Below are 24,583 nucleotides of genomic sequence, written 5' to 3' on the forward strand. Positions count from 1 at the left end.
GTCGGCCATTCAGCCCCTCGAGCCTGCTCCACCATTCAATGAGATCACGGCTGATCTTCTACCTCAACTCCACTTTCCCACACTATCCCCATATCCCTTGATTCCCTTAATATTCAAAAATATATCGATCTCTGTCTTGAATATAATCAACGACTGAGCCTCCACAGCCCTCTGGGCTAGAGAATTCCAAAGATTCACCACCCTCTGAGTGAAGAAGTTTCTCCTCATCTCAAGTCCTGTATAACCGACCCCTTATTCTGAGACTGTGACCCCTGGCATGCAGGTACAGCAGGCGGTTAAGAAAGCAAATGGCATGTTGGCCTTCATAGCGAGGGGATTTGAGTACAGGGGCAGGGAGGTGTTACTACAGTTGTACATGGCCTTGGTGAGGCCACACCTGGAGTATTGTGTACAGTTTTGGTCTCCTAATTTGAGGAAGGACATTCTTGCTATTGAGGGAGTGCAGCGAAGGTTCACCAGACTGATTCCCGGGATGGCAGGACTGACATATCAAGAAAGACTGGATCAACTGGGCTTGTATTCACTGGGGTTCAGAAGAATGAGAGGGGATCTCATAGAAACATTTAAAATTCTGTGGGTTTAGACAGATTAGATGCAGGAAGAATGTTCCCAATGTTGGGGAAGTCCAGAACCAGGGGTCACAGTCTAAGGATAAGGGGTAAGCCATTTAGGACCGAGATGATGAGAAACTTCTTCACCCAGAGAGTGGTGAACCTGTGGAATTCTCTACCACACAAAGTTGTTGAGGCCAATTCACTAAATACATTCAAAAAGGAGTTAGATGTAGTCCTTACTACTAGGGGGATCAAGGGGTATGGCGAGAAAGCAGGAATAGGGTACTGAAGTTGCATGTTCAGCCATGAACTCATTGAATGGCGGTGCAGGCTCGAAGGGCTGAATGCACCTATTTTCTATGTTTTCTAGACTCCCCAGCCCGGGGGAAACATCCTCTCTGCATCTACCCTGTCAAACCCTGTAAGAATTGTGTATGTTTCAATGAGATCACCTCTCATTCTTCTAAACTCTAGAGAATATAGGCCCTGTCTACTCAATCTCTCCTCATAGGACAATTCCCCCCATCCCAGGAATCAGTCTGGTGAACCTTCGTTGCACTCCCTCAATGGTAAGTATATCCTTCCTTCGGTAAGGAGACCAAAACTGTGCACAATACGCCAGGTATGGTCTCACCAGGGCCCTATATAATTGCAGGAGGATGTCTTTATTCTTCCACTCAAATCCACTTGTAGTAAATAACTTTAACATCGTGAAACGTCCCAAGATGCTTCACAGGAGTATTGAGATTTTAAAAATTGACATGAAGCCACAATAGTAGAAATTAGCACAGGTTGAAGAGGCAGGTTTCATGGAGCGTCTTGAAGTAGGAAAGAGAGTTAGAGAGATGGAGTGGTTTAAGCAAGGAGTTCCAGAGCTTGGGGCCTTGGCAACAGAAGGTACAACATACTATTTGCTTTCTTAATTGCTTGCGATACCTGCATGTTAACTCTCAGTGATACAAGGACACCTAGGTCCCTCTGAACACCAACATTTCCCAATCACTCACTGTTTAAAAAATACTCTGTTTTTCTATTTTTCCTACCAAAGTACATAAGCTTCCTATTTCTCCACATTATATTCCATTTGCCACCTTCTTGCCCACTCACTTAGCCTGTCTATATCCCCTTGAAGTCTCCTTGCATCCTCCTCATAACTTACATTCCCACCCAGAAAATGATATTACATTTGGTCCCTTCATCCAAATCATCGATACAGATTGTGAATAGCTGAGGCCCAAGCATTGATCCTTGTGGTACCCCACTAGTTTCAGTCTGAAAATAACCTATTAATTCCTACTCTCTGTTTTCTATCAGTTAACCAATCCTCAATCCATGCTAATATATTACCCCAATGAGCCCTAACTTTGTTTAATAACCTCTTGTGTGGCACCTTATCAAATACACTACATCCACTCATTTCCCCTTATCTATTCTGCTAGTTATAACCTCAAAAGACTAACATTTGTCAAAAATGATTTCCCTTTCATAAATCCGCGTTGACTTTGCCCAATATTATTATTTTCTAAGTGCCCTGTTACCATGTCCTTAATATAGATTCTAGCATTTTCCCTCCTACTGATGTCCGGCTAACTGGTCTGCAGTCCCAGTTTTCTCTCTCCCTCATCGAGGGAGGGGGAGAGAGAGAAAAATATAACGTGTTACATATTTCACCCAAGCTTTTAAAAAAAATTCATTTATGGGATGTGGGCATCTCTGGCAAGGCCAGCATTTATTGCCCATCCCTAATCGCCCCTTGAGAAGGTGGTGGTGAGCCGCCTTCTTGAACCGCAGCAGTCCGTGTGGTGAAGGTGCTCCCACAGTGCTGTTAGGGAGGGAGTTCCAGGATTTTGACCCAGCGACGATGGAGGAACGTCGATATATTTCCAAGTCAGGATGGTGTGTAACTTAGAGGGGAATTTGCAGGTGATGGTGTTTCCATGCGCCTGCTGCCCTTGTCCTTCTAGGTGGTAGAGGTCGCGGGTTTGGGAGAGGCTCTCGAAGAAGCCTTGGCGAGTTGCTGCAGTGCATCTTGTAGATGGTGCACACTGCAGCCATAGTTCACCAGTGGTGGAGGGAGTGAGTGTTGAAGGTGGTGGATGGGGTGCCAATCAAGTGGGCTGTTTTGTCCTGGATGGTGTCGAGCTTCGAGTATTGTTGGGGCTGGAAAATGGAGACTATTGCATCACTCCTGACTTGTGTCTTGTAGATGGTGGAAAGGCTTTGGGGAGGTCAGGAGGTGAGACACTTGCCGCAGAATACCCAGCCTCTGACCTGAACCAGCAATGTGCCAACTGCTTAATGCTTCAGTTTCCCTCTTCCCCTGAAGATGCTGAGGTCCTCCATTTCTCTCATGACATGGCTATTGTGTGTGTGTGTAAATCCCGACAGTGAGTGACAGTCGCCAGAGAGAAAGGGGATCAAACCCCGACAGGGCAGACGGGAAGCCTGTTGGAAGAATCATCTTGGATGGCAATTGCACACCTCCACAAGGCCAGCCATACAGCATAAAGTAGGAAGAAAAATATATAACAGAGTACATCATGGGCTAGACATTCCACTATTTTTTGGCCGATATTTCCAGCCTTAGTGCTTTTTTTATTTGTCAGGGTTGCTGGAATATCGCCTATTTTAAAAACCACTAGTTTTGCCTTTTTCATTTGGGCAATAGCCTTAGCGATGTGAAATGGGCGATAGCGATGTATTCAGTCGTACAAGGCTGGCGTCCATAACAACGGCCGTTCTGCGCATGTGCGGTTTTTTACAGGCAAAGTACTTTTCCCGTGATTTGGAAGGTCAGGGGTCATCTGCGCATGCTCAGAAGGCAAAGGGAGGGAGAGAGAAGGAAGGTTTTTGAGGAGGCATTTTTTAAAGTTGAGAGGAATATAAGATGGAGATGGAGCGTGAGGAATCGGGAGAGAGTGTGGAGGAGGTTGCAGGATGAAGGAGGGCGAAAACCTTCTCGGAAGAAGCAAACGAGGCCTTAGTACATGAGTCCGAGACTCGGTGGGGCCAATTAACCCGAGGTGGGCGTGGAAACCACACCCCCCCCCTGGATTGACCAAAGAATATGGGTGGATATCGCCGCTGTTGTCTCATCTGTGGCCCACGATAAACACTGGAACAGTCTTGTTTCATCAGCAAGAGTAAGTATTAAATGATTACATTTATAATTGTAATGATGCACTGATTCATTAATTAGAATATAAATCTGCCGGATTGTAATTAAGCCGGATAATCTTGGGTAGCTTCCCTGTTAAGATTTGGACTGGGGTCGGAACCTGCGCCCTTTAACTCTTAATTTTGCTGAGATGCCTTACATTTAATCAACAGTATTAATTATTATTTAAATGCTTTGATCGAAAATTGGGGCCAAAGGAATGACTGGAAACAGACAGATCGCAAACACTCGACATTTCTACCACTTTAGTTTAGAAGGAGAATTATTAAATTATATCGCTGCTTGTGTGCTGTGAACAACCCTTGGGCACCGTTTCCTTTTTGGTTAGGTTGGTGGATGGGGGCACGACTTAGCACTGAGGGGTCTGGTCAGCTTTGCCGAGACTGTGAGAGTCTCTCCGACTGCTGTCAATCACAGTGACCCAGCCTGGACTGGGGGAGAGCTGCCCTGGGACACTGTGGGACATTAGCTCTGGTCACACGGAGGTCTCCGAGCACAGCCCATGGACACTGTGCCCTCTCCCATGACTGTCCCGTCATTGCCGAGCTCACCAGCTCAACTGCGGTCCTGATTTTCCCTCCCCCACCCTTTGGGGACCTCCATCGATTCCAATAAAACAGCTCCCTCCCCTCAGGCGCCGAATGGCACAGCCCGTGGATGGAGATTGTACGCGAGATGTTTGGGGTCAAGCATTAGTTCCTAAACACGATCTTATTAAATATTTTCCCTGAATGTAGATGTTATAACCATACATCCATTGGATACAAACCGTTTTAGCATATAACGTTAACGATGACTAGCATGTGGGGTGACTAATTGTGGATTACAATATCTGTTGTGTTTCCGTAATAGTACCGAGTCAATTAGCTTATGTCATGCTCTCGTCATGTTTGCAGAGGAAGCTATCTAAGAATCAGGCGGAGCGGAGGAGGGACCATTGACTGATCTGGAGGAGCGTGCCGCAGCCTTAGTGGGCAAGCATAATCGCTCTGCCACCTGTTGTTGCGCCACCTGAGTAATGTGGTAATTTAATGCCACTTGATTATAATATATGAATGATATAATGTTACGCATGCAGCTTCTGTACTCTTACGTTAATCATATGTAACATCTCTCGATCACATTTATTGCAGTAGTGTTGCTCCTCGTACATATGCCTGCACAGCGCAAGCACTCTCATGTCTCCCCTTCTCTTCTACCAACCTCAATTATGTCTTCCAGCTCCCCAAGCGGCCCAGGAGCATCACCACTACTGCTGCAGGTCGTGCTCACCACGGGGGAAAGAACATACGACCGAGGAGGAGGAGGAGGAGGAGGATGAGCCGGAAAGGTCATCTGTGCTACCTGCGGCCACAGCTTCCTCAACGAATGAAGTAGCGGGGTCAAGTGGCTTGCAGCAGAGCACCCAGAGTCATCCAGTGCCCACACTGACCCCGCGGAAATTGAGTCGGCGAGGTAGGCACGAGCTGAGAGGACATAGGTCGACATAGGTGGAGAGCTCCTCCAGACGATTGGTAGGTTGACCGGCAACATTGCCACAGTCTGCCAGAATAACGGAGAGCATGGGGCAGATGGTTGCGGCAATGGGGCAAACGACCGACTCTGTCGATTGCCTTGCAGCACGCGATAGTTTCAGGATACGGCACTGCACCCCAAGGTGCCGTACCACCATTCAGCACGACAGATGCAAGACAGGAGGAAGAACTTTCTTCTGACTCGGAAGACAATTCTTCTCAAATGTCTTCTCCTGAATCCACTGAGGTCATTCTGCTGACATCACCAGCCCCAAAGCAGCAGCCCTCGAGGTGCTCTGCTGCAAGACGTCTTGGTGCTGTCACTAAGGGATTAAATGGGAAAGTGGGGGTTACGGCCCGGGGGGGGTGGGGGTGTCAAGTTAGAGGAGGGAATTGTGGCCGCAGGGAGGGAGGGGCGGGGGGGGGGGGGGGAACATATATTATTCTTTTATTATTTTTCTTAAAGTGTTGATTGTTGATTGTTGGGGATGGTGGGAGGGTGTTCTCATTATACTGTTCTTTAAAAAAATATGTTCACTGTTGGGGGTGGTGTTATATATAGTTTGTTATTTAACTTTACAATTGTTGCGACGTGTCTTCTAATAACGCAAGGTAAAACATCAATACAAGAGTTGCAAACAATGGCCAGGCAAGGATGAAATGTAACTTATCTGTAACAGTCACCAACGTAACTTCACGCAAAGCGTTCATAGAAACACAGAAAATAGGTGCAGGAGTAGGCCATTCGGCCCTTGGAGCCTGTACCACCATTCAATATGATCATGACTGATCATTCACCTCAGTACCCCATTTCTGCTTTCTCTCCATACCCCTTGATCCCTTTAGCCATAAGAGCCATATCTAACTCCCTTTTGAATATATCTAACGAACTGGCCTCTACAACTTTCTGTGGTAGAGAATTCCACAGGTTCACAATTCTCTGAGTGAAGAAGTTTCTCCTCATCTCGATCCTAAATGGCTTACCCCTTATCCTTCGACTGTGACCCCTGGTTCTGGACTTCCCAACATCAGGAACATTCTTCCTGCATTTAACCTGTCCAAATCTGTCAGAATTTTATATGTTTCTATGAGATCCCCTCTCATTCTTCTAAATTCCAGTGACTATTAGCCTAGTCGATCCAGTCTTTCTTCAAATGTTAGTCCTGCCATCCCAGGAATCAGTCTGGTGAACCTTCGCTGCACTCCCTCAATAGCAAGAATGTCCTTCCTCAGATTAGACCACCAAAATTGTACACAATATTCAAGGTGTGGCCTCACCAAGGAAGGCCCTGTACAACTGCAGTAAGACCTCCCTGCTCCTATACTCAAATCCCCTAGCTGTGAAGGCCAACATGCCATTTGCTTTCTTTACTGCCTGCTGTAACTGCATGCCAACTTTCAATGACTGATGTACCATGACACTCAGGTCTTGTTGCAGCTCCCCTTTTCCTAATGTGTCATCATTCAGATAATATTCTGCCTTCCTGTTTTTGCCACCAAAGTGGATAACCTCACATTTATCCACATTATACTGCATCTGCCATGCATTTGCCCACTCACCTAACCTATCTAAGTCCCCCTGCAGCCTCTTAGCGTCCTCCTCACAGCTCACACCGCCACCCAGCTTAGTGCCATCTGCAAACTTGGAGATAGTACATTCAATTCCTTCATCATTTATGACCTGCTGACACAACAGCTTTGCAGCTGCGTAACTACCACGGGGCTTTTCCAGTGGTGTGGGGGGTGGGGGCATGGGTTCATCACCAGACTGCTCGTCCTTCCTGAGATCCTCGTCCTCCTCCCTCTTCTGAGGTGGACTGGAAGTCTCATCTCTCAATTACATAAGAACATAAGAATTAGGAACAGGAGTAGGCCATCTAGCCCCTCGAGCCTGCTCCGCCATTCAACAAGATCACGGCTGATCTGGCCGTGGACTCAGCTCCACTTACCCGCCCGCTCCCCATAACCCTTAATTACCTTATTGGTTAAAAATCTATCTATCTGTGATTTGAATATATTCAATGAGCTAGCCTCAACTGCTTCCTTGGGCAGAGAATTCCACAGATTCACAACCCTCTGGGAGAAGAAATTCCTTCTCAACTCGGTTTTAAATTGGCTCCCCCGTATTTTGAGGCTGTGCCCCCTAGTTCTAGTCTCCCCGACCAGTGGAAACAATCTCTCTGCCTCTATCTTGTCTATCCCTTTCATTATTTTAAATGTTTCTATAAGATCACCCCTCATCCTTCTGAACTCCAACAAGTAAAGACCCAGTCTACTCAATCTATCATCATCTCCGGAATCAGCCTAGTGAATTGTCTCTGTACCCCCTCCAAAGCTAGTATATCCTTCCTTAAGTAAGCTGACCAAAACTGCACACACTACTCCAGTTGCGGCCTCACCAATACCCTGTACAGTTGCAGCAGGACCTCCCTACTTTTGTACTTCATCCCTCTCGCAATGAAGGCCAACATTCCATTTGCCTTCCTGATTACCTGCTGCACCTGCAAACTAACTTTTTGGGATTCATGCACAAGGACCCTCAGGTCCCTCTGCACCGCAGCATGTTGTAATTTCTCCCCATTCAAATAATATTCCCTTTGACTGTTTTTTTTTCTTCCCAAGGTGGATGGCCTCACACTTTCCGACATTGTATCCATCTGCCAAACCTTAGTCCATTCGCTTAACCTATCTAAATCTCTTTGCAGCCTGTGTCCTCTACACAACCCGCTTTCCCACTAATCTTTGTGTCATCTGCAAATTTTGTTACACTACACTCTGTCCCTTTTCCAGGTCATCTATGTATATTGTAAACAGTTGTGGTCCCAGCACCGATCCCTGTGGCACACCACTAGCCACCGATTGCCAACCCAAAAAGGACCCATTTATTCCGACTCTCTGCTTTCTGTTCGCCAGCCAATTCTCTATCCATGCTAATACATTTCCTCTGACTCCGCGTACCTTAATCTTCTGCAGTAACCTTTTGTGTGGCACCTTATCGAATGCCTTTTGGAAATCTAAATACACCACATCCATCGGTACACCTCTGTCAATTGTTCTCCTCTCCTGATAGCTAGGTTATGCAACATGCAGCACACCACAATGAACTCAGCGACCTGCTCAGGGTGGTATTGTAGGTTGCCTCCTGAGTGGTCCAGGCATCTGAAGCGCTGTTTCCGGACTCCAATTGTCTTTTCGACGATAGTGCATGTGGCTTTATGGCTTTTGTTGTAGCGCTTCTCTGCTTCTGTCTGGGGCTTACGCAGTGGCGACATGAGCCAGCTAGTAAGGCCATATCATTTATCCACCAGTATCCAACCATGGCCTGTGGCTGACTCTTAAACAGGTCAGAGACAGTGCTCTCACGCAAGATGTGCGCATCATGGATGCTCCCTGGAAAATTTGCATTTACTGCCATTATTTGCTTGTGGTCGACAATGAGCTGCACATGCAGGGAGTGGAATCCTTTTCGATTCCGAAACACCTCTGCATTTTGTAAAGGTGCTTGCAGGGCAATGTGCGTACAGTCTATTGCTCCCTACACCTTGGGAGATTTCTCTGTAGTTGCCGCAGTCGGAATAGTCCCCTTTTTTAAAGATAATCACGATCAATGCATCTCTGAGATCTCCCGGCATGCTCTCCTTCCTCCAGATGAGAGAAATGAGGTCATGTATTCAGTGTTATCAGCCACTGGGAAAGTCGTCGCTAGCGTCCTCCTCAACCGTCTTCTCCCTGTGGCCGAGGAGCTCCTCCCGGATTCACAGTCCCCTCCGGGGCACAACGGATATGATTTTTACAGCGCGACAGCTGCAGGAAAAATGCAGAGAACAGCACCAGCCCTTATACATGGCCTTCTTCAACCTTACAAAGGTCTTTGACACTGACAATCGCGAGGGTTTATGGAGCGTCCTCCTCCGTTTCAGATGCCCCCAAAAGTTCGTCACCATCCTCCGCCTGCTCCACAACAACATGCAGGCCGTGATCCTTACCAACGGATCCATTACAGACCCAATCCACGTCCGGACCGGGGTCAAACAGGGCTGCGTCATCGCCCCAAACCCTCTTCTCAATCTTCCTCACTGCCATGCTCCATCTCACAGTCGACAAGCTCCCCGCTGGAGTGGAACTAAACTGTCGAACCAATTTGAAGCTGTTCAACCTTCGCCGTCTCCAGGCCAGGTCCAAGGCCACTCCAACCTCTGTCGTCGAGCTACAGTACGCAGACGCCGCCAGCGCCTGCACACACACAGAGGCTGAAGTCCAGGACATAGTCGACATATTTACTGAGGTGTACGAAAGCATGGGCCTTACGCTAAACATCAGCAAGACAAAGGTCCTCCACCAGCCTGTCCTTACCGCACAGCACTGTCCCCGTCATCAAGATTCCCTGGACAACGTGGACCACTTCCCATATCTTGGGAGCCTCCTATCAACAAGAGCAGGCATTGACAACGAGATCCAACACCGCCTCCAGTGCGCTAGTGCAACCTTCAGCCGCCTGAAGAAAAGAGTGTTTGAAGACAAGGCCCTCAAATCTGCCACCAAGCTCATGATCTACAGGGCTGTAGTAATACCCGCCCTCCTGTATGGCTCAGAAACATGGACCATGTACAGTAGACACCTCAAGTCGCTGGAGAAATACCACCAACGATGTCTCCACAAGATACTACAAATCCCCTGGGAGGAGACGCACCAACATTAGCATCCCCAACCAGGCTAACATCCCCAGCATCGAAGCACTGACCACACTGATCAGCTCCACTGGGCACGCCACATAGTTCGCATGCCAGACACGAGACTCCCAAAGCAAGCACTCTATTTGGAACTCCTTCACGGCAAATGAGCCAAAGGTGGGCAGAGGAAACGTTACAAGGACACCCTCAAAGCCTCCCTGATAAAGTGCAACATCCCCACTGACACCTGGGAGTCCCTGGCCAAAGAGGAAGCGCATTCAGGAGGGCACTAAGCACCTCGAGTCTCATCACCGAGAGCATGCAGAAATCAAGCGCAGGCAGTGGAAAGAGCTTGCGGCGAACCAGTTCCACCCACCCCTTCCCTCAACGACTATCTGGCCCACCTGTGACAGAGACTATGGTTCTCGTATTGGACTGTACAGCCACCTAAGAACTCATGTTAAGAGTGGAAGCAAGTCTTCCTCGATTCCAAGGGACTGCCTATGATGATGATGATGATGGACACCTTTGGGAAGTTTGCTATTCTTGAGAACCCCAAAGCCCTCTCAGTCTGTGCCTCCCTGGTCATAGGGAACTTTATAAAGTCCATCCTGCATGCGTAAAGAGCTTCAGTCACCCGGCGAATACAGCAATGTGTGGCATGCTGAGAGATACCGCAAATGTTGCCAGCTCAGCCCTGAAAGGAGCCCGATACGTAGAAGTAAAGTGCCGCAGTAACCTTAACCTCAACGGGCAGTGCGGTCCAGATCTCCCTTAATTAGCTGGCATGTGTCACTGATGACCTCCTTTCGGAATCGCAGCTTTCTAACGCACGTTGACATCGGACAAGTCCAGGTGTGATCGCTTATCCCTGTAAATGCGTTGGGTGTAACGTCGTCTCCTCCTCAGCAGTCTGCCACCTCTTTGATTGGGCACATAATGCTCTTCAATCGACCTTCTCCCCCCATCTCTATTCTGCAACATGTGATTAGTGATCAATACTGGTTGAGAAATGACAGACCCCATCACTATAAATGGCCTAATCTCACTCCTTAAATTGTCCTCAACAAATACAATGCGATTAGATGATTGGCAAGATGCAAAAACACCCTTTAAATCACTCACAAATTACTTCTCCTCCCAACCACTTCAAGCAGCCTTTTATTAAAGATCCTCCGAGTTACAAAATAGCGTCTATACTGCCGAGTTAAGGTCAGGTGAGTGCAGCTTTTCTTGAGCATCTTTTTGGCGAAATGCTGAAAGTAGCGCTCGCCGATAGTTTCCTTTATATACAGTATTCTGGGCCTTGCACGAGGATGTCATTTTTTTTTAAATAGGCCGGGCGATGCAGCTCATTCCTGTGTGACAAAAGTTGCGCCAGCAATAGATGGGCGATAATCGGGCGCTAGTTTCCATTTTTCATCACATATGGGCAACAGCCTGAATCTCAGGGCTTATATAGGTGCTAAATGGGCGATGGTGTGCTGAAAGTCTAGCCCATCTATAGATCACATCTTATTACTTGAAAATAGTGGCTCAGATTTTTTGCCATTTAATATTTTACATCTTAAATTTGTGTAAATACAGTTTGCACATGAAGGTTTATCAAAGACACATTGCGCTATATCCCCGGCAATCACTGATCGCAGCACTCATCAGTTCTGCAGCAGGGACATTTTCATGGCAGCAAAAAGCCAACACAACCACCTACATGGACTTCACAGTATTTTTCTTTGCTAATTCTGCGAGAATCAAGGTGAGGAATGTCTGAACACTTTTTCCACTTTATCTAGAACTCATCTGAGCATTTGCCAGGCCAGACTTCCCCCTATATCTGTTCTCAGGATGTGCGGAACGCTGACATTTATTGCCCATGCAGAGTTGCCCTTAAGGCATTAATAGTCTCCTGGAGTTAAATGGAGGCCAGACCCTCCCCCCCAGGTATGTGTGGCTGGTTACTTTCCCCGGGAGAGATTAGTGAACCAGTTGGATTTTTATAGCTTTCATTTTATTTTATCTACAAGCCTTCGTGACTTCTGCGCTCCTCCAATTCTGGCCTCTTGTGCATTCCCGATTTTAATCTCTCCGCCGAGGTTCAAAGCTCACTAAACTTCACCGACCTTCTTTAAGATGCTCCTTAAAACCTACCTCTGATCAAGCTTCTGGTCATCTGTCCTGATATCTCCTTCTGTGACTCTGTGTTAAAAATGTTTTTATTGATATCGCTCGCTAAGCTTTGGAACGTTTTACTACTTTAAATGCGCTATATAAATGCAAGCTGTTGTTGCCAGCGCCCAAATGGGCAGATGTACTGAATTCAATTTCCCAATTTGGTGGGGTTTGAACGCACAACTTTTGGATTGCTAGTCCAGCAATATAACCACTCGGCCACACGATAAAGACAAAGCAAGAAGCAAAGTAAAGCTCCCTTTACTCTACACCAGCAAAGGAGCTTAACCCCGATCTCAGTAGACCAACTTCTATTCCACTCTGGCCACCTCCAGCGTGGTCCCATCACCAAACACCTCTTCCTCTCCCCTTTCAGCATTGCGAAGGGACCGCTCCCCCCCCCGTAACCCCCTAGTCCACTCCTCAATCACCCCCAGCACCCCCTCCCCTTCCCGTGCAAGTGCAGGTGATGCAACACCTGCCCTTTTACCTCCTCCCTTCCCACTGTCCAGAGCCCCAAACACTCCTTCCAGGTGAAACAGCGATTTACTTGTACTTCTTTCAATGTAGTATACTGTGTTCGCTGCTCACGATGTGGTCTCCTCTACATTGGGGAGACTAAACACAGATTTCCCAGGGCAGCTGTTGATGATTCTGCCTCCTCATCTCTTTCTTAACTTGCCCCAGTGCCATCTCCTTTTGTCTCGCACCATCATCCCTTTTGTCTCTTAATCTCTCCCGCCTTCCACCCTATCACAGACCTTCCCTTTTGTTCTTTCCTCCCCTCCCCCCTTTCCCTGCACTTGCTTAAAAACCGGTTACATCTCTAACTTTTTCCAGTTCTGAGGAAGGGTCACCGACCTGTAATGTTAACTCTGATTCTCTCTCTCCACAGACGCTGCCTGACCCGCTGAGTATTTCCAGCAATGCGTGTTTTTATTTCAGATTCCAGCATCTGCAGTATCCCGCTTTTGTTTTATTGCACTAATATGTATTTTTCCGGCAAGTCATCCTTTTAGCGTTTGAGATTGCCATTTAAGTCAAGTTGCTGGCCATTCTGTGTCTATTACCTCAAATCCACTAAGATTGGGTTTGAGAGCATGTTCCCATTCATTTATTTTGTGCGGCCCCTTTAACGGGCTGAACGGCCCATTAAAATTTTCGCCTATGCGCGGTTTCTTGCATTGTAAAGCCGGTCAGCGGCTCGGACGGGACCGCCAGAGCCCAGCCCGGCCACACAGCTTAGCGGGAACATTGATTGAGAGTATCCAATTAATTTCAGGTAGGAAACTTACAGGCAGAGAGGGGGAGGACATTAATCTCAACTGTACAGGCTGAATTTGAACGTATGTCCAAAGGTTAGAGGGCAGCATGCTAAACCACTGCCCCTGGTCTCCAGAAACAGCAGGCACTCTCAAATAAACAAGATCAGTAAGCGAGAGCAGCCAGTGCTTGCTGCGGGTATTGGGACCACCACAGGTAACACAATCTTCACTCTGCAGATGTAATTTTTTTTTTAAATCGCTCAGTCTAGAAAATATACATGACTTACCTCGTGTCCTCTAACCACACTTGTCCCGATTTTTCTCGAATTATTTTACAGTGGTCTCCTGAAACAAGCTTATTGCCGGGAAATGATAAATCACAACCTACAAAACAAGAGACAGAAGGCAATGAGGCCGATTTTGAATAGAAAGGCAATTTAACATGCTACTTCACTAACATTCTTTTTGGAACTGGTTAGGTACAACATTATTCTCTTTACAGAGCAAGTTATTTTGCAGCACCAATCAGCTGTCATTATACATTATTGATTATTGGTGGGTTTTACATAAGAACAGAAGAATTAGGAACAGGAGTAGGCCATCTAGCCCCTCGAGCCTGCTCCGCCATTCAACAAGATCATGGCTGATCTGGCCGTGGACTCAGCTCCACTTACCCGCCCGCTCCCGGTAACCCTTAATTCCCTTATTCGTTAAAAATCTATCTATCTGTGACTTGAATACATTCAATGAGCTAGCCTCAACTGCTTCCTTGGGCAGAGAATTCCACAGATTCACGACCCTCTGGGAGAAGAAATTCCTTCTCAACTCGGTTTTAAATTGACTCCCCCGTATTTTGAGGCTGTGCCCCCTAGTTCTAGTCGTCCCGACCAGTGGAAACAACCTCACTGCCTCTATCTTGTCTATCCCTTTCATTATTTTAAATGTTTCTAATAAGATCACCCCTCATCCAACAAGTAAAGACCCAGTCTACTCAATCTCTCATCATAAGGTAACCCCCTCATCTCCGGAATCAGCCTAGTGAATCGTCTCTGTACCCCCTCCAAAGCTAGTATATCCTTCCTTAAGTAAGGTGACCAAAACTGCACGCAGTACTCCAGGTGCGGCCTCACCAATACCCTATACAGTTGCAGCAGGACATCCCTGCTTTTGTACTCCATCCCTCTCGCAATGAAGGCCAACATTGCATTCGCCTTCCTGATTACCTGCTGCACCTGCAAACTAACTTTTTGGGATTCATGCACAAGGACCCCCAGATCCCTCTGCACCGCAGCATGTTGTAATTTCTCCCCATTCAAATAATATTCCCTTTTACTGTTTCTTCCCCCCCCCCCAAGGTGGATGACCTCACATTTTCCGACATTGTATTCCATCTGCCAAACCTTAGCCCATTCGCTTAACCTATCTCAATCTCTTTGCAGCCTCTGTGTCGTCTACATAACCCGCTTTCCCACTAATCTTTGTGTCACCTGCAAATTTTGTTACACTACACTCTGTCCCCTCTTCCAGGTCATCTATGTATATTGTAAACAATTGTGGCCCCAGCACCGATCCCTGTGGCACACCACTAACCACCGATTTCCAACCCGAAAAGGATCCATTTATCCCGACTCTCTGCTTTGTTCGCTAGCCAATTCTCTATCCATGCTAATACATTTCCTCAGACTCCGCGTACCTTTATCTTCTGCAGTAACCTTTTGTGTGGCACCTTATCGAATGCCTTTTGGAAATCTAAATACACCACATCCATCGGTACACCTCTATCCACCATTCTCGTTATATCCTCAAAGAATTCCAGTAAATTAGTTAAATATGATTTCCCCTTCATGAATCCATGTTGCATCTGCTTGATTGCACTATTCCTATCTAGATATCTCGCTATTTCTTCCTTAATGATAGCTTCAAGCATTTTCCCCACTACAGATGTTAAACTATTTGATGGAGGTGGTTTAGTTCCCAATAATGCACCTCAGCGACAACGTCAAGAACATTCGGACACACACACTATGTAAAAACCTTTTGTAGTCGTCCATTATATAGGAAGTCCAGAGTGTGATGGAATATTCTCCACTTGCCTGGATGAGTGCAGCTCCAACAACACTCGAAGCTCAACACCATCCAGGACAAAGCAGGCCGCTTGATTGGCACCCCATCCAGCACCTTCAACATTCACTCCCTCCACCACCGGCGCACCGTGGCTGCAGTGTGCACCGTCTACAAGATGCACTGCAGCAACTCGCCAAGGCTTCTTCGGCAGCACCTCCCAAACCCGCGACCTCTACCACCCAGAAGGACACGGGCAGCAGGCGTATGGGAACACTACCACCTCCACGTTCTCCTCCAAGTCACACACCATCCTGATTTGGAAATATATCAGCCGTTCCTTCATCGTCGCTGGGTCAATATCCTGGAACTCCCTCCCTAACAGCACTGTGGGAGCACCTTCACCACACGGACTGCAGCGGTTCAAGGCGGCGGCTCACCACCACCTTCTCAAGGGACAATTAGGGATGGGCAATAAATGCCGGCCTTGCAGCAATGCCCACATCCCGGAAACAATTTTTTTTAATAAAAGGAAACAAACACCCAATATACCCCTCGCTGATGTCAAAGACAGGCTCCATCAGCCAAAAGCTCCATCGATGAGATGTGCAAACTTATCCTTATTTCACCCGGTTCAAAGAACAAATTAACTCCCTGAACAGCATAGATGAGCAATTAGTTCTTAACAAGTTAGAGAAATAATCTCCACTTTTCCAGGACCCATGAACAAGGGAATACCGATCCTCATCGGTAACAGAATTCATTGGGGATACCAACCAGTCTGAAATGGGGTCGTACCCAATCACTGATATTGGGGTTCCAAAAGGGAATGGCACATGAACTACAGCTTAGGAATGAGAAAAGGTCATTTACCCAACTAATTCTCCTCAATGCTAACTCAAGTGTTTATCACATTTAATTTGAAGTGCTGTCTTTGACACATATCTAAATGTTAATATAGCTAAAGTGGTATATCTAACTGCTCCAGATATCAGACTCCATTACAGATGCAAAGCAATCTTAAAAGTGTTGGGAGCTTCTGCTTTGTACCTCCAGCCTCCGAACCGTTCCAGGGTTTGGAGCATAAAAATCTAGGCTGACACTCCAATGCAGTGCTGAGGGAGTGCTACACTGTCAGAGGGGCTGTCTTTCAGATGAGATGTTAAGCCAAGGCCCAGTTTGCCCTCTCAGGTGGACGCAAAAGTTCCCATGGCATGATTTCAAAGAGAAGCAGGGGAGTTATCCCCGGTGTCCTGGCCAATATTTATCCCTCAACCAACACCTATAAAAACTGGTCATCTTACCGCTGTTTGTGGAAGCTTGCTGTGCGCAAAATGGCTGTTGCTTTTCCCACATTACAACAGTGACTGCACTTCAAAAGTACTTTATTGGCTGTAAAGCGCTTTGAGATGTCCTGAGGTCGTGAAAGGCGCTATATAAATGGAAGACTTTCTTTCTGAAGCTGGACAGTGCACCATGAAATAACCACCACACATTCGCACACAGTAAGCGGCCCGTTTCAAGCATGCATAGAAAGGATGTGCTTCTCTTTAGGGCCAGAGAATAGGAACGACAAAACAATATTTTTAACCCCAAAATATTGAATATTTCAAATTGGACAACCATGGGTAGAAATTGGCCTCAGCACCTGAGCTTGGGGAAGAGACAAAAAAAAACTAAGGTTTACGAGGATGTTGCCAGGATTGGAGAATTTTAACTGTGAGGAAAGATTGAATAGGCCTAGGTTGTTTTCTTTGGAACAGAGGAGGCTGAGGGGAGACCTTATTGAGGTGTATAAAATTATGAGGGGCCTGGATAGGAAGGACCTATTTCCCTTAGCAAAGGGATCAACAACCCCAGGGCATAGATTTAAAGTAATTGGTAAGTGGTTTAGAGAAAATATTTTTTCACCGAGAGGCTGGTGGGGGCCTGGAACGCACTGCCTGAGAGGGAGTTAGAGGCAGAAACCCTCACCACATTTAAAAAGTACTTGGATATGCACTTAAAGAGCCGTGACTTACAGGGCAACGGACCTAGTGCTGGAAGGTGGGATTAGGCTGGGTAGCGCTTTTTCGATGGGCAAAGACACGATGGGCTGAATGGCCTCCTTCTGTGTGAATAGGCGCCAGGACCAGGCTCAGCCAACACACGGCTACCAGTGCGCATCGTCCTCATAGAATGGTTACAGCACGGAAGGAGGCCATTCGGCCTGTCGAGCCCATGCCGGTTCTCTGCAAGAGCACCTCAACCAGTCCCACTCCTCTGCGCCTTCCTCATAGCCCTGAAAGCTCCAAAGAAGGAAGTTACTTATCCAACTCCCTTTTGAGAGCCACGATTGAGTCTGCCTCCACCATCCTTTCAGGGTACATTCCAGATCCCAACCACTTGCTGCGTAAAAACCTTAACGGATTATTTTAGTTTAATTTAAACTGGAATTCTTGTTTACTCACAGAACAAATGAAATATTATAATGCACATGGTTAATTCCTCATTTTCAACATCTACAATTGACAATTCTTTTAGTGGGTGGGGTGGGGTGGGGTGGGGGGGAAAAGAGAGGAGATTGAACCAAATGCATTTCCCAAAGTTGCCCCATATCCCACCCAAGTTTCTTCAGGAAGTATGACCCCTTCAGCATTATTTGGTACTCCACTCAATTACAATTTGTGGGATCTTATGTGGATATTGCCTACTGCTTTTTCCTAAATAATCTCCCCACTTCAGCGTAATTCACTGCCTGTGAAACAGTTTGCAACATTGCTAGACATGTGGTAAGGTGCCATATAAACTTGGCTCAGACACGAAGAATGGCAATGTGGGCGAGGTTATCGGAGGCAACCGCTTGTGCAACAGTCAGCACTTATTCACTGGGCTATTCGGAGCACGTGTTGGCGTGCTGTACAAACGCTGGTTTTCTTTCTTCAACTGGTAATAGTCAGCCCCTTCAGGGAAGGAAGGTGGGAAAATAAAGTCGTTGGGTGGGAGGAGGGGGCGGAGAGAGTGGAAAAAGTATCTTTTAAAGAATTCATTCATAAGTTGCACATTGAAAAGGAGCTGAATAATCTGGGCATTGTGCAGCCAGGAACCAACCTGTATCACTCGCCCCACCACTCACTCTGAGGGATTCAATGTTGCAGCACAAACTTCCCCCCAGGGAGGGGAGGGGAGGTGCACTCCACTAACTTTAATGACCAGTTTCCTTAAAAAGTCGAAGCTGACACCTGAGCAACTCTACACAAAGACATCATTTACAACAGGCCTATATATATATAAAAAAAACAGGTTGAGTGGTCACAAAACACAGCCCTTTAGCAGAGCAGTCCATTAAACACCAGCCAATCGCCGACCGGAGTCCAGGAAAGGTCAGGGCAAAAGGTTGTGTCGCATGCTTTACTGTCAAAGGCCAGCTCAAACATCTGAACAATACTGCACCAGCTCTGTTCGAAGTTTACCAGAAATGTGCATAAGCAGCACACCAGAATCAACAACCTGTGTCTTGGAAATCTTTCTGACTAACACGTCACAAAAAAAAAGGACAGGTTTTCTAAACCAAGCATTAAGAAGGAAATGACAGAAAACTTACTGAGCGTCGTCAACAACGAAACTAGACAAGAATCACTCCTCTCAGCAAGACTGGAAATTCCACCCACTTGGCTTGGAGCAAATTACTTTCTAGCTCCAACTGCACTGAAAAACAATGCAATTCCCCAGCAGCCTTCCAACTGATATCTGCATGTCTGTCCCAACAGCTTCATTATTTCTTTCTCGTCTTTACTGCATCTCAACCTCTTAGGGGTTCACTCACGCCCCCCCCCCCCCCCCACATTAACCGCCGCACAAGATGCTTTTGACCATTGACTAAAAATTCCAAGTTACACAAAAAAAATTGTAATTTGCATCTGATGGAGGCCCTGCTCACTAACAGGATAACTTGCGCATGGTTTTTAGTGCATCATTCTTTAACAGGTACGGTGGCTTGGAGATACAAATTCAAGTGCACTTGAATATCTTAGCAATGGGCACTTTTGTCCGCCTTTTTAGCCTCGCAAGGTCATGAAGATTCGATCATAAATTCAGTGCATTGGCACCACCAGCAGAGGACACAGATAGTTCAATTTACTATCATATATCACAGGCAGTCCCTCGGAATCGAGGAAGACTTGCTTCCATTCCTGAAGTGAGTTCCTTGGTGGCTGAACAGTCCAATACGAGAGCCATAGACTCTGTCACAGGTGGGACAGACAGTGGTTGAACGAAAGGGTGGGTGGGACTGGTTTGCCGCACGCTCCTTCCGCTTGATTTTTGCATGCTCTCGGCATTGAGACTCGAGGTGCTCAGTGCCCTCCCGGATGCACTTCCGCCACTTAGGGCGGTCTTGGGCCAGGGACTCCCAAGTGTCAGTGGGGATGTCGCACTTTATCTGGGAGGCTTTGAGGGTGTTCTTGTAACGATTCCTTTGGCTCGTTTGCAGTGTAGGAGTTCAGAGTACAGCGCTTGCTTCTTACTATTAAAATGGACTGAACACAGCACTTCAATGCAAACTCAGTGGGGTGGCACAATGGGCATGATGATTTGCCCTGGGTCTGCAGGTGAGCATGTGGGGGTGGGAAGGAAGGGTTATCAACAATTGTTTGACTGCTTCATTGACATATAAAGTTTGTAATAAACATCTACCAGGAGTATGAATATTAAATGAAAGACTGGGATTTATACAAGGACATGATAGGGCTGGACTGCGATAGTTGAATAAACAGCTGCTTTAATCTGAATGACAGTCAATGTGTTCGAGTACATGCCCTGCATTCGGTAAAGCAATAACATTTACACGTAACTATTTGGGGCACAAAAAGGTCTCGTACAAGAAAGAGAGAACGGCTGCACCTAAACAAATCAGGAAACAGGAGACTTTTAACGATTAATGAAGTAGTTATTGACAATCGTTAAGACTGGGGGGGGGAGGGGGGGGGGGGGGAGAAGGAAGAGAAGGCAAGATGGGAAATTGAATCTTACACAAAATGGACCCGTGAATGACTGATGGGCATCAGATGGTGATGAGGGAGAAGTACGGGATCCAGCACTCAATAACAAGCAGGCAGTGAAAGCAAAGAAATGAGGCAGATTGAAATGGAAGTGCACATCCATCAAGAACCTTACATAGCCACCGGACGTCTCAAAAAGCACTTTACAGTCGAAGAAGTACTTTTGGAGTGTAATCACTGTTGTAATGTGGGAAATGCGGCAGTCAATTTGTGCACAGCAAGCTCCACAAACAGCAATGTGATAATGACCGGATAATCTGTTTTAATGAGGTTGGTTGAGGGATAAATATTGGCCAGGACACCATGGATAACTCCCCTGCTCTTCTTCAAAATAGTGCCACGGAATCTTTTACATCCATTTGAGAGAGCAGACGGGGCCTCATTTAACATCTAAGAATAAGGGGTAAGCCATTTAGGACCGAGATGAGGAAAAACTTCTTCACTCAGAGAATTGTGAACCTGTGGAATTCTCTACCGCAGAAAGTTGTTGAGGCCAGATATATTCAAAAGGGAGTTGGATGTGGCCCTTACAACTAAAGGGATTAAGAGGAATGGAGAGAAAGCAGGAAAGGAGTACTGAAGTTGCATGATCATATTGAATGGTGGTGCAGGCTCGAAGGGCCGAATGGCCTACTCCTGCACCTATTTTCTATGTTTCTATGTCTCATACGAAAGACGGCACCACCGACAGTGCAGAAATCCCTCAGCACTGCACTGAAGTGTCAGCCTGGAGTGGGACTTGAACTGAGCCACAGCTAACACGACTACATGAACACTAGAAGCACTTGTGAGGAGATGCCTGTGCTGGACACTGTTGTAGCAGGTGCTACTACAAAGTAATCGGAATATTAGAAATATGTCCAACCCTGAAAGGTGGAGGTGAAAACAACAGCAAGGGTTTCAGTAAAGGCACACAGGAATGGAAGTGACGTGGCTCTATATCTTGGCTGTTGCTGACAATGAGGAAGTAGATGCTTTGGTAAACTAAAACCTACTCTGCCTGGATGTTTTTAGCTTGAGCTGAGCAACGAAAGCACCAAGGGCTTCCTGCAGGCCGACAGGTTGAAAGGGACAGCTTCTATATAGAGCTACATGGCTAAGTGTAAACAGAAGACGATGTTGATGACATACTGCAACCAACCTAATCCAAATTGAGAATGCCCGAGTGGTTTAGAGTCGGGTTTCATAATGTAACACACAATTCCTGCAGGACGGAGTGGATCAGGAAAGGCACAGCTCATGTCTCGACCTTCTAATGGCAAGAGACTTGAGGCTGTGGCACTCAGAGTGATAGTGACAAGAACACGATCAGGTTCGACACGATTTGGGATACAAAACCGCCAAGGTCCAACACCTAGGAACACAATTCCAAAAAGGCAAACAGCTTAAAAACAAATTGCCTGGGGAGCGGTGGAGGGGAACACTTTGACAACACCCCAGTTAACAGACCAATAATGTTTTATTTTGTTTGCTCCTGGGATATGTGCAACTGAGAGCATTGAGAGTCAGCCATGTAGTGTGGTACAATGCACATAGACCAGATCAGGGAGGGGGGGCACATTCCCTTCCAGGACAGAGACCCGTGAACCGCTTCGGTTTTTAGGACAATCCTGCAGCTTTCATGATTTTTATTATCTGCTGCTAGCCTAGCACATCCAGCAACTGATTGATGGATCGGATTTCACAAGTCGCCATGGTGGGTTTTGAAGGGACGACTTCAGTTGGTCCAGTACCATAAACACAAAGCTAACAAACCCAATTAAAAAACATTTTGTCAAAGATGCAGGAAAGATAGAATTGTAAGATTACCAAGCAGGTCCTAAACGGAGTAGAAAGCCAATCTATAGTGAAATAAAGACATTTTAATGGCTTCGAAGGTGGGAGAACCGGTCGGAGAGGAATTTTTCCAGATTTTTTCTCCTTAAATTGGCCTGAGTTTTTAATCTGGTTTTTGCCTCTCCCAGGAGATCACATGGCTCCGGCTGGGGTGATGTGTAGATGTTTTTAGTATAAGGGGTGTTACAGTGGTGTGGGGCGGACTGGTTGGGCTGGGTGCTCTTTGCCTTTCAGTCACCGTTCATGGGTTTGTATGTAACCTTTAGGGTTGCTGACCGAGGGCCGAGCGACTCTTTGTCGCCCGGCGCGGACACGATGGGCCAAAAATGGCCTCCTTCTGCGCTGTAAATTTCTATGTTTCTATGAATACAGGAACTCTCAGAACCACGATGGTCAGGGTAGCAAAGAGGGAGCAGGGGTTAGCATATGTGGAAGTTAAACATAGCAGGAAGAAATTCTTCCAGTAAACATCCCAGTGCAGTACTGAGGGAGCGCTGCACTGTTGGAGGTGTCGTCTTTTGGATGAGACACTAAACCAAGGCTGCGTACACACTCTCAGTTGGACATAAAAGATCCCATGGCACTATTTCAAAGAAGAGTAGGGGAGTTATTCCCAGTGTCCTGGCCAATATTTATCTCTCAACCAACATAACTAGAAACAGATTATCCAGTCATTATCACAATGCTGTTTGCGGGAGCTGGCTGTGTACAGATTTGGCTGCGGCGATTTCTACGACAGTGACTACACTTCAGAAGTACCTTTATAGACAGAATCGGGCTCAGCTGTGCCCCCAAAAAGCTGAACAGCCCACAACAACTCAGAAGTCTCCGACAAGGTAACAAGAGCGCTGCGAGAAGCTGCCAAATCTTACCCAGCAAACAAAACAGGTTTTTTAAGGGAATGAAACAAAAGGAAAATCAAAACCTGTACTCTCTCTTTATCCAGAGTAGAGCTCTATCTCCTCTTTGCTTCTGAACAGATAAACAATTGAAAGGCAGTCCTGCATTTATATAGTGCTTTTCACGACCGCCAGATGTCCCAAAGGACTTTACAGCCAATGAAGCACTTTTGGAGTGTAGTCACTGCTGCAATGTGGGAAACGCAGCAGCCAATTTGCGCACAGCAAGCTCCCAAAACAGCAATGAGATAATGACCAGATCATCTGTTTTTTTAGTGATGTCGATTAAGGGATAAATATTGGCCAGGACACCAAGGATAACGCCTCTGCTCTTCTTCGAAATAGTGCCATGGGATCATTTACGTCCACGAGAGAGCAGACGGGGCCTCAGTTTAACATCTCATCCGAAAGACGGCATCTCCGACAGTGCAGCTCTCCCTCAGCACTGCACTGGGGTGTCAACCTGGATTTTTTTTGTGCTCAAGCCCCTAGAGTGGAACTCAAACCCACAACCTTCTGACTCAGAGGCGGGTGTACTACCCACTGAGCCATGGTTGATACTTGACACCGATACTACCGATTTCATCTGGGGCCATGTATGATTGTGAACAGGGCGTGTTTTCAATAGGTAATACAAGAATAGTTGACAAAATGACCAGAGATGACCTGTTGCCATTTGTGTGGGTGTCCTTTCACCAGATCTGCCTGGGGCGGGGGGGCCTGATTGGGCTCAGAACATAAGAATTAGGAACAGGAGTAGGTCATCTAGCCCCTCGAGCCTGCTCCACCATTCAACAAGATCATGGCTGATCTGGCCGTGGACTCAGCTCCACTTGCCCGCCCGCTCCCCATAACCCTTAATTCCCTTATTAGTTAAAAATCTATCTATCTGTGATTTGAATACATTCAATGAGCTAGCCTCAACTGCTTCCTTGGACAGAGAATTCCACAGATTCACAACCCTCTGGGAGAAGAAATTCCTTCTCAACTCGGTTTTAAATTGGCTCCCCCGTATTTTGAGGCTGTGCCCCCAAGTTCTAGTCTCCCCGACCAGTGGAAACAACCTCTCTGCCTCTATCTTGTCTATCTCTTTCATTATTTTAAATGTTTCTATAAGATCACCCCTCATCCTTCTGAACTCCAACAAGTAAAGACCCAGTCTCCTCAATCTATCATCATAAGGTAACCCCCTCATCTCTGGAATCAGCCTAGTGAATCGTCTCTGTACCCCCTCCAAAGCTAGTATATCCTTCCTTAAGTGTGAGCAAAACTGAATGCAGTACTCCAGGTGCGGCCTTACCAATACCCTGTACAGTTGCAGCAGGACCTCCCTGCTTTTGTACTTCATCCCTCTCGCAATGAAGGCCAACATTCCAT

The 24,583-nt window shown here is 46.7% G+C and overlaps 1 protein-coding gene across 2 annotated transcripts in view; it reads right to left on the reverse strand.

Annotated features, from left to right (window-relative positions):
• The window catches only part of chfr (checkpoint with forkhead and ring finger domains, E3 ubiquitin protein ligase), a 68,270-nt gene that overhangs the window by 35,468 nt on the left and 8,219 nt on the right, over positions 1-24,583 (reverse strand). For both annotated transcript variants that reach the window (XM_070888103.1, XM_070888102.1), the window contains exon 2: positions 13,659-13,755. In XM_070888103.1, coding sequence (XP_070744204.1) covers positions 13,659-13,755 — 97 coding nt within the window. The remainder of the gene's footprint in view (positions 1-13,658; positions 13,756-24,583) is intronic.

The sequence above is a fragment of the Pristiophorus japonicus genome, chromosome 8 (genome assembly GCF_044704955.1).
Source record: "Pristiophorus japonicus isolate sPriJap1 chromosome 8, sPriJap1.hap1, whole genome shotgun sequence".
In the NCBI taxonomy this organism is placed as follows: domain Eukaryota; kingdom Metazoa; phylum Chordata; class Chondrichthyes; family Pristiophoridae; genus Pristiophorus; species Pristiophorus japonicus.